The sequence below is a fragment of the Capsaspora owczarzaki genome (assembly GCF_000151315.2).
Source record: "Capsaspora owczarzaki ATCC 30864 unplaced genomic scaffold supercont2.11, whole genome shotgun sequence".
NCBI lineage: Eukaryota > Filasterea > Ministeriida > Capsasporidae > Capsaspora > Capsaspora owczarzaki.
This window is the reverse complement of record NW_011887302.1, coordinates 391,706-406,635: the sequence shown is the minus strand read 5'-3', so window position 1 is coordinate 406,635 and position 14,930 is coordinate 391,706. Positions and strand designations below refer to the sequence as shown.

General features: G+C 51.4%; 3 protein-coding genes across 3 annotated transcripts; 1 reads left to right on the top strand and 2 right to left on the bottom strand.

Annotated features, from left to right (window-relative positions):
- Positions 1–695: 695 nt before the first annotated feature.
- Positions 696–2,851, top strand: CAOG_06335 (hypothetical protein). The gene is made up of 3 exons (XM_004345034.2): positions 696–935; positions 1,213–1,437; positions 1,549–2,851. The coding sequence occupies exons 1-3, from the start codon at positions 722–724 to the stop codon at positions 2,661–2,663; spliced, it is 1,554 nt and encodes a 517-aa protein (XP_004345084.1). The 5' UTR covers positions 696–721; the 3' UTR covers positions 2,664–2,851.
- A 69-nt stretch (positions 2,852–2,920) lies between these two features.
- Positions 2,921–8,039, bottom strand: CAOG_06334 (hypothetical protein; the record flags this gene model as incomplete). Its single annotated transcript, XM_004345033.1, has 17 exons — positions 2,921–5,433; positions 5,515–5,657; positions 5,738–5,809; positions 5,884–5,955; positions 6,021–6,092; positions 6,170–6,241; positions 6,321–6,371; positions 6,478–6,555; positions 6,628–6,696; positions 6,770–6,841; positions 6,920–6,991; positions 7,095–7,163; positions 7,238–7,306; positions 7,383–7,457; positions 7,523–7,588; positions 7,687–7,758; positions 7,885–8,039. 17 exons carry the CDS (start codon positions 8,037–8,039, stop codon positions 2,921–2,923), a joined length of 3,792 nt encoding a protein of 1,263 aa, XP_004345083.1.
- A 2,315-nt stretch (positions 8,040–10,354) lies between these two features.
- CAOG_08974 (hypothetical protein) lies at positions 10,355–14,759 on the bottom strand (the record flags this gene model as incomplete). The annotated part of the gene is made up of 25 exons (XM_011272350.1): positions 10,355–10,457; positions 10,548–10,631; positions 10,714–10,797; positions 10,882–10,965; positions 11,048–11,131; positions 11,243–11,326; positions 11,448–11,528; positions 11,603–11,683; positions 11,783–11,854; positions 11,949–12,017; positions 12,107–12,187; positions 12,480–12,563; positions 12,637–12,720; positions 12,795–12,878; positions 12,970–13,050; positions 13,117–13,200; positions 13,276–13,359; positions 13,444–13,527; positions 13,611–13,694; positions 13,775–13,858; positions 13,967–14,053; positions 14,145–14,228; positions 14,309–14,392; positions 14,476–14,559; positions 14,656–14,759. 25 exons carry the CDS (start codon positions 14,757–14,759, stop codon positions 10,355–10,357), a joined length of 2,103 nt encoding a protein of 700 aa, XP_011270652.1.
- Between the last annotated feature and the right edge of the window lie 171 nt (positions 14,760–14,930).

Sequence of the window (14,930 nt, the reverse complement as noted above, 5' to 3'; positions counted from 1 at the left end):
GTCGCTTTTGAGTGGGCAGCTGCGAAACAAGAAAGGCTGCGAGGGGATTTGCGGGATTTGGAGATTTGGAGATTTGGGGAAGAAGTGAGAGAGAGAGAGAGAGAGAGAGAGAGAGAGAGAGAGAGAGAGAGAGAGAGAGAGAGAGAGAGAGTGAGAGAGAGAGAGAGAGAGAGAGAGCCAACCGAGTGATCTCTACTCTGCATCTGATGGTGTGTCGCACGAGTAGCAGCTCTACGCAGTCGAGTGCGTTTCATTGTGTACAACTTTGCACGCATCGTTGGATAGAACTTTGCATGCAGTACTTTGAAACAGCAAACGTTTCAGTTGTTTGACGTTTCAGGCAGATTTTGTTGGCAATGATGTGGTCGCATTCCAACCAGCCACGAGTTTGCAAGTCGACAATCTTGTAAACAATCCTTCTCGTCATTTTTACGCGAATGACGGGGAGATTTAACGGCAACAACAATGCAAAGGATCAAAGCTCAGCGTTTGCGCCATTGTCTGAGGCCTTCGTCTTCTTCCTCCTCGCTCTCTCCATCACAACAATCATCCTGACTTTGTTATGCTTGTCAATTGTTGAAGATCTTTGAAATGGATGGACGATCCTGCTGTGCAATGATCGGATGATGTGCTGTCTGTCGCGTGTTTTGCGTCATCGTCGCTCGTTCGCTCTTTTTTTTTTCCAGGATCAGTCCTCCTCCTTCTGCTTCTCGTGCACAAGATGTACGCTCAGCAGCACCACCACCACCACCACCATCCGTCTGCAGCGGTGCAGGTGCATCCCCGGCAGTACTACCAGCACCTGCAACACCAGCAGCAGCTCCAACAGCAGCATCAGCAGCAGCAACAGCAGCAGCAGCAGGCGCTTCCGACGCTGCCGTTTCGCAAGAGCCCCGTCGAGCTGTTTATGTGCTGGCTGATTCTCGGCTGGCTCGGTAAGTCTCTCTCTCTCTCTCTTTCTCTCTCTTTCTCTCTCTTTCTCTTTGTGTGTCTGGACTTGGTTTTATAAACCATGCTGTCCGGCGGTGGGGTGAGAGTGTGACTGGATGGGACGATTGAGAGTTCCAAAAACGAAGTAAACAAATCTTCCCACACAAGTCCTGTTTGCCTGCATTTGAATTCTCACGACTCGCACTCATCATCATCATCATCATCGTTATTATTATCATCATTATTATTATCATCATCATCAATTTTGCTCTGTTGGGACAGGCGCGCACCACTTCTACCTGGGTCGCATCCGCTGGGGCTTTGTGTACTTTTTCACGCTCGGCCTGCTGGGCGTGGGCTGGGTGGTCGATCTCTTCCGCCTTCCGTCGCTCTACAAGGATGCCAAGATCGAGCACGAGCACCGTGTCGCGCGCGAAATTGTCCCAGAGCCACAGACAAGCCTCCTGTTTGCCTACATTCTATGGCTCAATCCGCTTGGAGTGCTCGGTGAGTCTGAGCATCCTAGACTTTTTTTTTTTTGGGCGCGCAATCAAACTGCAACCCCCCCCTCTCTCTCATTTGCAATATGCCTGAATATGTCATTTGTGGTCAAAACAGGCGCCCACATGTTCTACGTTGGCAAGCCGCTCTGGGGGTTTATCTACTTTTTCACCTTTGGCCTGCTGGGCGTCGGCTGGCTGACCGACCTGTTCATGCTGCCCCACTTGGTGCGCGAGGCCAACTCGGAGCGGCGCAAGGAACAATACAAGGCAATGATGGACGCGACCTGGGCTTTCCCCAAAGAATCCTCCTTTGCCATCTCCATGGCGCTCGAGTCGTCCTCGGAAAAGACCGTTTGGGAGACTGCCAAGTTGACCCTCTCGCCCCTGGGCATGCTCGGCCTGCACCACCTGTATCTGGGACGTGTCGGCTGGTTCTTCTTGTACCTTTTCACCTTTGGTCTGCTTGGTGTCGGCTGGCTGGTCGATTGGTTCCGCATCGTTTGGCTTGTGCGCAACGCCAACTCTGGAGCCGCTCGCCGGCAGCGCATCTGGCTCCACGAAGCGTACATGCTGTGGTTCCCCATGGGCTTCCTTGGCCTGCATCACTTCTACCTGCGCCGTCACTGCTGGGGTCTCGTGTACTTGCTCACGTTTGGCGGCTTTGGATGCTTCTGGCTGGTCGATTTGTTCCGTTTGCCGTCCCTGGTCCGCGCAGCCGTGGAAGACGACGAATTGCTCCAGCAGATTCTGATTGTGGCGAATTCCGAGCAGGGCACCTTTGCGCACTATGGCACGACGCCAGCAGCCCCTTCTGCAGCGCCGTCGCAATCTCTGCCTCAGAGTCAACTTCGGAGCCCCTCGCCACCTCCGGCATACACTGACGCTGTTGCTATGGGAAGTGCCTCCATGGCCACCGCTGTTGAAGCCTCGTCGGCACTGTTATTGCCGTCCGCTCCCATTCTGGACAAATCGACACCGTGCAGCACAGCGCCCATACTCGACGAGCCCCTCACGAATCCTCCGTCGTCCAGCGAACCATACATGGCGCCCGCGAACGCGGCACCCAGTTTTGACCGTTGCATGCATTGCTACGAGCGCCCAGTTGCGACAGTTGCCCAGCCTTGTGGCCATTCTGCGCTCTGCAGCTCTTGTGCCACGATCGCCAGCACGCAGCTGGACAACCGCTGCCCTGTGTGCCACCAACTGGTGATCAAACATGTTGCGCTGTAACCCCTTTCCGTCATAAAAAGTTCTGTCTTGAGTTGAAGAGTCGAGTGTTGTTTGTGAATGGTTGCTGTTGGCGAACCATCATTCTTTTTTCCTTGTACCTTTTTTTTTTTCGTGGAACAACATGTAATTTTCGTGGAACAACATGTCATACAAGTCGAACGACTGGCCACAGATCCTGACACAACGACTACACGAAAGAAAACAGCTCAATTTTCAAAATTAGCAAGTCAAAGGGGGTCGAGCTTGATAGAAACGACTCAGAGCGTGGAGACATGGTCGGTTTCCGAACCGCTCACAATCTTTGCATAGTTGTCTGCGGAAGACGGGGGCACTGCGGCTATGGCGGCATATGAGGTGCCAGAGTCTGCATGCTGCACGGAAGAGTTCGTTGCAATTGCAAGGGAGCTGCCGACATCAGCGTAAGTGCAGTCTGCCGACGGCGCCACGCTGACGTATGTGCCGCTCGTTTCGACTTGAATTGCTGGAGAAGGGCTGATATCGGTGCTCTGATAGATCGGTTCCTCCTTGTTGGTCGCCGAAGATCCCGCCTGCGGGGTCAGAGCGTCGTAGTTGGCTGAAGCCTCGGCCGTTGCCGGGTTCAGGACATCGTAGTTGGCTGCAGTTGCTGGGTTCAGGACATCGTAATTGGCTGCAGTCTTGGCCGCGGTTGGCTTCAGTACATCGTATGCGACCGGAGGAGGAACCACAACGTCGTACAGGGGATTGGTGGTCATCTCGGCGATGGCCTTTTCGCCAGATTTGACTTTCGCGCGCTGGGTCGCTCCGGTTTCGGCGGCGATGGGTTGGGAAATGGCACGGTGACGGCGACGCCAGATGAGCAGAGCAACAATCACGATGAGCAATGCAAGCATGCCCAGGATCACGCCCACAATGATTGGCATGGACGAAGAGCTGGTGGCGTTATTGGACACGGGATTGACCAAATTGGGAGTTGCACCAAACGCAATTGACGTAGAGGAAGCAGATGCCGCAGCTGAGGCAACGGAAGCGGACGAAGCAGATGCTGCTGATGCAGCAGAAGCAACAGAAGCCGACGAAGCAGATGCCGCAGATGCCGCTGATGCAGCCACGGCCGCAGATCCCAGCTGGGACAGAGCGGACGCAGCAGCCACCGCCGCAACAGATGCAGCGGAGGCGGAGACAATCGACGCGACAGAGGCCGAGGCAACAGACACAGCCACGGCAGAGACCGACGATGCTGAAACAGAGGCGGAAGAGGCCGACGCCACGGAAGCAGAGGAGGCACTCGCTGCCAAAGCCGAGGCAACAGATGCAGATGAGGCAGTAGCGGCAGAAGCGACTGAAGCATCGAAAGCAGATGACGCAGACGCGGCGGAAGCAGCAGATGCAACGGAAGCAGAAGAGGCAGATGCAATTGTATCCGAGGAAGCCGAGGCTGCTGAGGCACGTTGAGCTGCGTCAGTAAGCATAGACGCAACGGATTCGGCCAAAGCCGAAGCAGCAAAAGCTGCTGATGCCGATGACGCCGAAGCAGCCGAAGCATCGGACGCAGCGGATGCAGATGCAGCAGATGCGACTGAAGCGGATGCAGATGCAGCAGATGCGACTGAAGCAGATGAAGCCGTGGCAACCAAAGCAGACTCAACCGATGCAGAGGAGGCAGATGCCGCCGAAGCAGCAGAAGCATCGGACGCAGCAGATGCTACAGAAGCAGAAGAGGCAGATGCAGCCAGAGCAGAAGCAGTAGCAGCCAGAGCGGAAGCAGCAGAAGCATCGGACGCAGCAGATGCAACCGATGCAGATGACGCAGATGCAACCGAGGCAGACGAAGCAGTAGCAGCCAGAGCAGAAGCATCGGACGCAGCAGATGCTACCGAAGCAGAAGAGGCAGTAGCAGCCAGAGCGGACGCAGCAGAAGCGGCCGAGGCAGATGAAGCAGACGCGGCAGAAGCAGCAGATGCAACCGACGCAGATGAGGCAGATGCCGCCGAAGCAGACGAGGCAGTGGCAGCCAGAGCAGAAGCATCGGACGCAGCAGATGCTACCGAAGCAGAAGAGGCAGTAGCAGCCAGAGCGGACGCAACAGAAGCGGCCGAGGCAGATGAAGCAGATGCGGCCGAAGCAGCAGATGCAACCGACGCAGACGAGGCAGATGCAGCGGACGCAACTGTTGCCGATGAAGCAGAAGCAACCGAGGCAGACGAGGCAGTGGCAGCCAGAGCGGAAGCAGCAGAAGCGGCCGAGGCAGATGAGGCAGATGCAGCGGATGCGGCGGATGCGACTGTTGCCGAGGAAGCGGAAGCGACAGAGGCAGAGGAAGCAGATGCAACCGAGGCAGACGAGGCAGTGGCAGCCAGAGCGGAAGCAGCAGAAGCGGCCGAGGCAGATGAGGCAGATGCAGCGGATGCGGCGGATGCGACTGTTGCCGAGGAAGCGGAAGCGGCAGAGGCAGAGGCAGCAGAAGCAGCCGATGCCGATGAAGCAGTGGCTGCCAGAGCAGAAGCTACAGAAGCCGAGGACGCAGATGCAGCAGACGCAATTGTAGCAGAGGAAGCAGATGCAGCAGAAGCAATTGTAGCAGAAGAGGCTGATGCGGCAGAGGCGACCGAGGCGGAAGAAGCCGAAGCTCTGGCAATCATGGCCGCGGAAGGCTGGCAGTAGCCGCTCATCATGTCATAGCCGGCATAGCAAGTTAGGCAGAGATTTCCACTATTGCAAGTGAGGCAATTCAGCCCGCAGCATTGGCTGGAAGATCCGCCATAGCAAGTAGCACAGTTCGCGTTACAACCTGTCAACCAAGCCGCGAAACCAAGACGTCGTTGAGTGGCAGGCTAACGCCTGTGCCCCCTTTCACCAAGATCACTCTTACTGCTCGGATTCGATGCAGCGCCGTAAGTACTCGGAGGTGCTACTGAGCCAAAGTTGTTGTCGGACATTAGCACAAAGCTAAGCGCATTCAATCCTTGAAACAATCCAGGAGGCAGCGTTTGGAGGTGGTTATGCTGCAACAATCTTGAATCATTGTGATAGAAAAAGTCAGCGCTTCCGAGAATCGAATCAATGCACTACACTCAACAGCGAATGCTTCCTACATGGTTTGAAGAGACTGAAGACCATCAAACAGGTGGGGCGGGATGGTCTCGAGCATACCGACATGCAGCGAACTAAACCAAAAAAATAAAAAAAGCAAAAGGTCAGGTGTCCTGTCGTGCATGACTTTAGAGGCAGGATTGCTTACATGCTGGTCAATGAGGTCAGCCCTGCAAAAGTGCTCGCAGAGAGGGTCGTCACATGAAGACCATGCAAGTTCCTACACAGCCGAATTGAGGACTGTGAGTACTCCCGTTTCATCCTGTCCTTCTTGTTGGCACTTACACATCTAGGAGATTCACGAGCCCTGAAAACGCGGCGGGGCCCACGTAGGCTATCGAATTGCTGTGGAGGGAACTGCAGCAGAGGAAAAGCAAATCATTAGTGGAGCTGGACATATGAACCTTTGGCGCTTCTGGACGCGGAATCTTTACAGTGAAGTCAACTGCGGGCAGTTTGAAAACAGACCGTCCGGAAGCGAGGTCAACTGGTTGGACGAAAGGTCACTAGCATCGAACAATCGTGTTGATCAGAACAGAAACGAGCTGGGATAGAAAGTCTACAAAGAAGATCTGAAAGTCGTACAGTCGCTGAAGCTGGGGAAGATTCAAAACGCTGGCCGTGATAGACGTAAAACTACAACCGTCCAGGTCCCTGTCGAGCAAATCCGAGTCATTGAGTGCCGCGACATCTTCCCAAATCTACGCTGAAAGACGAAAGGAGTTGCTCGACACTGGCTTACAGCTCCACCAGCGTCGAACCCAGTCCGCGGAAGGCCCCACCGGAAAGGGGGCCAAGGTTTGTGTTTTGACCAAGATACCTGCAAGATTGTCTGGTTTGTGAGCCATAAATTCTAACATGTTGGCGCAAATCATTGTAAGAGCATGCACACAAATTCCCGAGCGGAACTGAAGCAAACACATCGTCGGGAATGGCGGTGAGCAGCGTGTTGGATAGATCTCTACGCGACATGATAGGAGGTGAGCTCGCTGTGGTTTTGAATGGCGTGAGCGCACTTTGCCACACAAACTTACAAGAACGAAAGACTGGTCAGAGTCGCGAAGGCGTCGGAAGGAAGGGACGTAAATCGGGAACCCTGCAGGTTGCTGTCGAGTCCAATCGGCGTGACAAATTGAGCACTCAATTTCCATCAGCCCATCGAATTCGCAAAAAAACTACCATACAGGCCCATGAGGGATGAGAGGGGGCTCAGGGCAAGCTTAGGGAAGACGGGCAGTTGATTGGAGTACAATGATCTGAAGAGTTAGCAAGACAGTGAGCGAACGAGCGAAAGCCAGCAATGCCAAAAACAGGTAAAAGAGCATCATCCAATTGGTAAGAGAGCATCATCCAACGTACAAACGGTTCAGCATAGGGGTACTGAGAAACAGCCAGTTTCCAAGTGTTGTCAATGGGCCGCTCACGCTCCTGACAACAAAAGCATTCACAGTAGAATAAAATTAGCATCAATCTACAGTTGACGAAGGGCGTAGTGAACTTACAGCTCGATCAAAGAGCCCAGACCACTGAATGAAGAATCCGGGAGTTCAGAAAGGTTAGGGCCATTCAAACTGTTTTCAAGAACGCAGCAGTCGTTAGCGCAAGCAAAACCAACTGGAAGCGTCATGCAGATCTCTCATCCCTTACTTCAGCGAGTATAACGAGGACACGCCCGACCAATCAACCGCCAAGGTGGTGACAGACGAATCAAATGAAATAGTCCTGCTCGTCAAAACGTTTGTGAGTCAACTTTCCAACAATTCAAGGCACAATCCGACTCCGCGTACAAGGTCGTCATCAGCGCGAGGTCCGCGAAAGCACCATTTTCAATGTACGAGACGCCACTCAACGACCTGTTGAAACAAGTCAGCAAAAAATCCAATGACAATCTTGAAATTAAACAGCGACAAACCACGCAAACAGGTCCCAAAACGCTCGCAAATGGTCTTACAATGAGTTCAGTGAAGACAGTCCCATCAGCGCATAATAAGGAATGTACGAGAGTTGAAGCGTTGTTAGATCCCTGCACATTCAAGACGCCCGAGTCGCAATCAGAATGGTCATCAAAGGTAAGGTCCTTGGTGGTTTTTTTTTTTTGGTTTTAATTTTCAAAACAAAACCGAACTCTTTTGTTTTGTTTTTCCCTCACAAGTCTGTCGTCTCGGGCGGGATGTTGTATGGAACTTGAGTCGGGTCGACCATGAGCCAGGGCTGGCAGAAACCCACATAGCCTGGGCTGCAGTTGCAAACCGAGCACGCGTCGTTGGTCTGCGCCATGACGCCGAGTGGGGCAATACCAGTCATTGCTGCTAGCAGCAACAGGGCGGCAACACAAGACCAACCAGGCCGCATTGTTTGTTGACTGCTGCTTGGTGAATGAGCTGCAGTTTGAAGTCGAGGGGAACCATTTACAATCAGTGATCAACCACAACAAGCAGCAGCAAAGCAAGACACGACAAACAAAGAGAAACCAACAAAGGAAAAGAATGACTAACCCACACACAAAATCTCCACCAAAAAACAAAACAACAACGTGTTTTTTTTGTTTTGTTTGTTACTTTTTTTCAACAAATAGAGCCGAGATTCTCTATGCACTACCATGTTGCTCCAGGCGAGAGTCCCGCGAGGGTTGAGGTTGTCGCTGGCCACAAGAGAGCTGCGAGCATTGTGCATGTCGCTCGCAACGAGACAACCAGACTCTGCTTTGGTGCTGTTCGGGGCAACCCACACTCGACGTTTGGGCTTGGTTTTGGAGGATTTTCAGTGTCACGAACAGTTTTTTCTCTTTCAGCTGAAAAGCATCACCGTCATCGGAGTGGAAGGTCTTTCGGATCGCGCGATCAAGAAATGCAAGAGGGGGCTTTGGAGGGCAGATGGGTGCATGTGTGTGTGTGGGGGGGGGCGGGTGAATGGACATGTCTCACCGTTCAACGAAAAAAGCAACAAACCGAAAGAAAAAACAAAACAAAAACCCACAAAAACAGAACTGAACGTGTTTATTTTGTCGAAACGATCTTCTCTTGCTTCCAAGCCACACAGACACGAGATGCTCCCAGAACAGCAGCGCACATCACCGGTGCAACGCAAATGAAGCGTTGGGCAGCGCGTTGTTTGGGGCGGTGGGTCGGAATAGCAACCAAATAAAACTGAAAACATATCCACAAATATTTCAAAAAACCCCCCACCAAACAAAAGCAAAACATAAACAGCAACTTCAAAAGCTCCGCAGACATATCTGTCATGATCGTGGGAATGGAGAATTGGAATGCTCCACACCGAAGGTTGGAAGGTTCATTGCAGCCTACTCAATAGAGAAGAAGGATGTGAAAAGCCCCGAAAGATGGTATGGCACAAAAGGAAAGACGCGACGTGACTCACGCTCGACCGCCAAACAGTCGCGTCATCCTGCAAACTTGGGCCGCCTTATTCCCAGTGGACTAGATGTACACTGGTAGCAAATGAAGTAAATCGCCTTTCACTCCTGCCCACGCACGGCGAGAGAAAGAGTTAGCCCAACAAAAATCGAGTCACACAAATGCTCCGCGCAACTCGAATGAACAAAACCCCCGCCCAACACTATTGGGCGATCATGACACGAGATTCTCAGCATCAATACTGCAAATTCTTTCAGCTCGGCCAAAGCCTCCTTCCACACGTTGGATATCTCTGAGGTCGAGTTGGTCGTTTCCCAGACGGAGAGGGCAGCTTTGAGCAACTGGCAATTCGAACCGATCATGGAGCGGATTCTCCCCTTGAAGCTGGCAACACCACATTGATGTACACGCAGATAGATCGCACAAACAGCTTTTGTGCAGTCCCTGCGCTGTATCCCAGTTTGGAGTACATTCCGCTGTGCTATCCACAAGAGGGCTAGCCCTGAGCTTTGGACGCGCTTGTTGTTGTTTTTTGATACTTATTCTCAAACCTTCGTGCGAGCGTTGGCCTTTTGGTTTTCCAATAAATTTGTGCTTTGACGAACTATGTAAGTTCTAAGATTTGACATTGGCAGACCCCGCTTTGCTCTCAGCAGTACTATACTATCGTATTGATGGTTAAGAACAAATCGGCGTTCTGGAAGCGTTTGCAAAACTACCTGTTCGTTCGAAGGATGGTGGCACTCATTTTGAGTTCTTCAGGTTTAGCTCTACAAAACTTGTACAAGCTCAAACTGGTAACCATTCCGGCTTTGGTCCACGCTTCGGGGTAATCCACAGGTTGATCACAGCACCTTAATTCATGCTTGCACGGTTTCATGATGGAAAGGTCGACACTCAACGAAGTACATGTATTTGTCAAGCCATGCAAGGTAAAAACACACACACAAACAAACAAACAAACAAACAACCAAACAAACAAACGAAAGAAAAACCAAAAAAACAAACAAACAAACAAACTACCAAACTACGTCTACAAAACTACCCGAACTCAAACACAATCTGCTACCTCGAAGTGAGCAAAAGTCATCATCAGAAGAAAACACAGCATCATCACACCACCAGAGAAAAGGAAGCGAGCGCTCTTTGGTTAATTCGGCGGTTGATTCTCGCTCAAGCTGTTTGAAGTGAGAAAGCCATACCGTCAAACAGTAAGTACCACACACAAACACGACAGAATCAGCATCAGATAAAGGGACCATACTTGAGCCAGTCAAGTGCAGAATTCTGGTTGAGTGCGTTGTCCAACGCAAGCTCTCCGGCTTCCCCGATTTCGTTATACCACAGACTGTTTGCATAGGAGTGAGCAAAAGCACTGCAGATCAGGACGTACACACATTCATTGTTGATCTCAATCTGCAAAATAATGGTCACATACTCGAGTACTTTGAGCGTGGTGTTTCGCAGGAGCGCTTCTGCCAACCTTTCGGCGCCAGCATCGCCAATATGATTCATCCCGAGACTGTGTACAATGCAGTGAGTAACATGCAGCTTGTTCAATTACCAGTGCGACACGAAGCAGCAGAAAAGCGAGAGGAACATACTCGAGAGTAGTCAGTGTTGTGTTCTGCGAAATCACTGCCGCCATCGCATTTGCACCACTATCGCGAATAGAATTGCGGGACAGACTGCTCTCAAAAGGTAAGTACCGCTATCACTGTTCATTAAACGACATGCTCAGCATGCAAGATAGCAAGCGAACGGAAACGTACTCGAACGAAGTCAATCCCACGTTGTGCTTCAGCTCCTCCGCCAGCGCCTGCGCTCCTGCACTGCCAATCCAACATTCGCGCAGGCTGCTCAAAGTGTGAGTATCATCAGCGCAGCGCAACAAGGCAAGGGCGCAACAAGGCAAGGGCAGAAATAGCCAAGTCGTACTTTAGCGTGGTCAGTGTCGTGTTTACCCTGAGTGCCTTGGAAATCGCTTCCGCTCCTGCATCTCCGAGCAGAGTGGAACTCAGACTAGAATCGTGTCGTGATTGAACAAACCCCCGACATGGTCGAGCAGCGATTAGCTGACAACGCCAAGAACGACAACAATCAGCAAGACAGCGCGACGGAGAGACAACATACGTGAGTATAGTGAGCTTGGTGTTCTGCGTCAGCGCTTCTGCAATCGCTTGGGCTCCAATCGGGCCAATCGCATTGGAATCCAGACTGTTTGTTGTCACGCGGTGAGTAAGGATGGGCTCGCATCAAAAATCAATCTGGTCGATCACGGACGCCATCCAGCAAACCCACCCGGATACAAACAACAGCGCGAGAGAAGTAAACATACTCGAGCTCGGTCATCCAAGAGTTCTGCTTGAGTGATGTTGCAAGCACTTGAGCTCCAAAGTCGTCAAGGCCAAAGCGAATCCTAAACAGTGTCGTGAACAACAATCAATGTGAGTTGCAATGAAAGTCACAACACCAACGAGCACGAGAACCTACTCAAGCTTGCTTGGCTTGGTCAAACTCAGAACCTCTTGAATCACTTGCACTCCAGCAGAGTCAACAATGTTCTCACGCAAGCTGTCCGCATAAACTGAGTTACTTATATCCATCGAAAGAAGCATCACATGCGTCGTCGTCATAGAAGGGGAACGACAGGAGAAGGGTGAAGGAACGTACTAGAGCCTGCAAACCTGCAAGAAGGCGTTTTCGAGTCCAAAAGCACGTGGATTACGCAACCGCGATAGCAGACTGTTGCAAAAAGGCGATAAGTGACAAGTTACGTGTGCAAGAAGCGCTGGCCACTTCAGAAATAACCTCAGCCGCAGGAGAATGGCCAACATACCTGGCTGTGGTCAATGGCTCTGAAATATCCCGCTCTATATGAGAGTACCGGTTGTTCATGTCACACAACCTGGAACCATGCCGTGAGTAAGCGCATCAGAAAGAATGGTGTGATACGCACAAATGGGACATGGATCAACACGAGGGAGTGGAACCTACTCGAGCGTGGTCAGCGCAGTGTTCTGTTTGAGTGCGGCTGCAATTGTTTGCACTCCTGAGTCAACAAAGCTAGCCATCAACCTGTGATGCCATCACGGTGAAGAACGCAAACAATCAATATCAATCAATCAAACAAATCAACAATCAAACAATCAAACACCAAAATTAGAATTTAACAGTTGCTGTCACATCGGGGCGACAAGGTAAATGGCCGTACTGGAACGTGGTTAGTGTAGAGTTTTGTTCAGAGCTTTGGCAATCGCGCGCGCTCCAGTCTCGCCAAGCAGGCTTCCTCCCAGCCTAAACCCAACCAAAAGTGTCAGTTTCAGTGAATCAAGCATCGAGACAAAGCCGCATGAAAGTCGGTACATACTTGAGCGAGGTCAGAGTCGTGTTCTGAACAAGGCCAGGTGCAATCGCCTGCGCTTCAGCATCATAAATGGATTCGGCCTCCAGCCTGCTCCCACATAACAAGTAAGGCACTGAAATGAGGCATGACAACATCAATCAGCACGAATGGTTGAACATACTCGAGAGTGGTCAGCGCGGTGTTCATTTTGAGGGCCTCGGCGAGAGCTTTCATCCCAGGAGCGCCAATCTCAGCATGATTCAGACTGCGACCACATGGTGAGCAAGAATACCACTTCCACCTGAAGGTTTGACATTGAGCAACGAGCAAGGCACGTACCACAGCGTCGTCAGAGTCCTGTTCTGCTTCAGAGCCTCGGCAATGACCTGCGCTCCAACAGCGCCAATATTATTGCGAGATAAACTGAATGCGCAAAGCCGTGAGTAATTGAAGGATCAAGGAACAGCAATTGTGTATGAGCGACAGGAGCGAGAGAGATGGTGGAAACCCTTACTCGAGTGTCGTAAGCGTGGTGTTCTGTTTGAGTGCTTCCGCAATCAAGTGCACTTTAAAACAAAGCGGGCTCCAACTCAGACTGTTGGCTGATCGTGAGTAAATGCAGCAACAACCAGTTCCACAACAACAGGAGCATAGAACGTACTCGAGAGTGGTCAAACTTGTGTTCGACTTCAGCATTTCGGCAATGCTGTTGGCACCAGCATCGTCAATCGGGTTCCATGAAAGACTGTGTTTTCAAGTGTGAAGAAAATGTATCACCAGAATAAAGCCTCGCTCTCTACAACATCGTTCCCAAACGTACTTGAGCGTGGTCAGCGTGTTGTTCTGCGCGAGTGCTCCACTGATCGCTTGGAGTCCAGCGGTGCCAATCCTGCAGTGCTTGAGACTTGACACGTGACAAGCAATACAAGCAAGGTTAATCTTTGGCCTTTGCAGACGAGAAACGGGCCAATGCGGCTGAAAAACATACTGCAGAGTGGTAAGCGTCTTGTTCTGCCGAAGAGCATCCGCAATGGCCTGCGCACCGGCATCACCAAATCGACTGTGATCCAGACTGTATCCGATTGTGAGAATTCCAAAGTACTCTGATAATCAAGAGTGATAGCGTCGAACCGGCATGACAGATTGCAAACATACTCGAGTGTGGTCAGTGTGGTGTTGCTCTTGAGTGCTGCAGCAATCGCCTGCGCTCCAGCTACTTCCATGGCGTCACGCGCAAGTCTATTCCAAACCGGTGAGTCATACCATCCAATACCACAATAAAGCACAGCATTCATCAACATGAACAGGGAAACTCGTACGAGAGTGTCGTGAGCGACGTGTTTCGCGCGAGCGCTTCTGCAATTGCTTGGAATCCAACGCCTTTCAATCCATTTTCACTCAGGCTACAGCCACGTGTGAGCATGCAGTATTCGGCAGCCGCGATTTTCGTTCTCTTCATCTTTCTGCTTTTCGTTTGGGGTAGGGGGATAAAGATAGGAGCTGTCACGTACTCAAGCTCAGTCAGCGTCGTGTTCTCTTGGAGCATCCGTGGTAGCGCCGCCTGCGTGCCACAACCGAGAATGATATTGTTTTTCAAGCTGCGAGCATTACAGTCAGCGATATGACGAATGAACCATCGCTTGCAGTGGCAAAAACATGGATTCAGTCAAAGAGAGCCAAGGATCATACTTGAGGGAAGTCGACGTAGTGTTCTTCTCGAGCGCGTGGACAATCGCTTCAATTCCAGCATCTCCAATCGAACACCAATACAGCCTGTGGCAATTGATGTCAGCGATGGCATAATAACGCAGCAGTGGAACCCAAGGCCACAACATCCATCCGGCAGAACGTACGAAAGCGTGGTCAGCGTCTTGTTGCACACCAGAGCATCAGCGATCGCAAGTCCGCCAGCTTCGCCAATCTTGTTGTTATTCAAACTATTACAATGAAGTGAGCAACACACATCACTGCGCTTCTCGCATGACCTCAAGCAATGATTCAGCATGAGAATGGCACTGACACAAGCGTAGCCAATGCCGAGTTGCTCTTGAGTGCCGCTCCGATCGCTTGCGCTCCAGCGCTGCCAATATCGTTGCCGATCAAGCTGGTGACCATGACATGAGAATCAATAATCCAATATACGATTCAACTTATCAGCGAACAAGCAACTAGCAGAAGAGGAAGAGAGTGGAATCCTTACCGGAGTGCAGTCAAAGTGGTGTTTGATTTCAGCGCTTCTCCAATCGCTTGAGCTCCAAAGTCTCCAATCTGAGGACCATACAACCTGACCCAACAGACAGACATGGTTAGATTGATGTTCGCAATCAGACACGGAAGTGGTCAGCATGAGAGGAAAGAAGCATACTCTAGGGTGGTCAGTGTCGAGTTTTGCTTCAGGTGGCGGCAATCGTGTTTGTTTCTGCCGGGCCGAATTTGCCCGAGTCCACACTGTTACCACACAATGAGCGACGCCAT

Coding starts and splice junctions, on each gene's coding strand:
- CAOG_06335 (XM_004345034.2), top strand. CDS start 722: ATGTACGCTCAGCAGCACCACCACCACCACCACCATCCGTCTGCAGCG. Junction 936..1,212: donor GCTGATTCTCGGCTGGCTCG/GTAAGTCTCTCT, acceptor CTGTTGGGACAG/GCGCGCACCACTTCTACCTG. Junction 1,438..1,548: donor CAATCCGCTTGGAGTGCTCG/GTGAGTCTGAGC, acceptor TGGTCAAAACAG/GCGCCCACATGTTCTACGTT.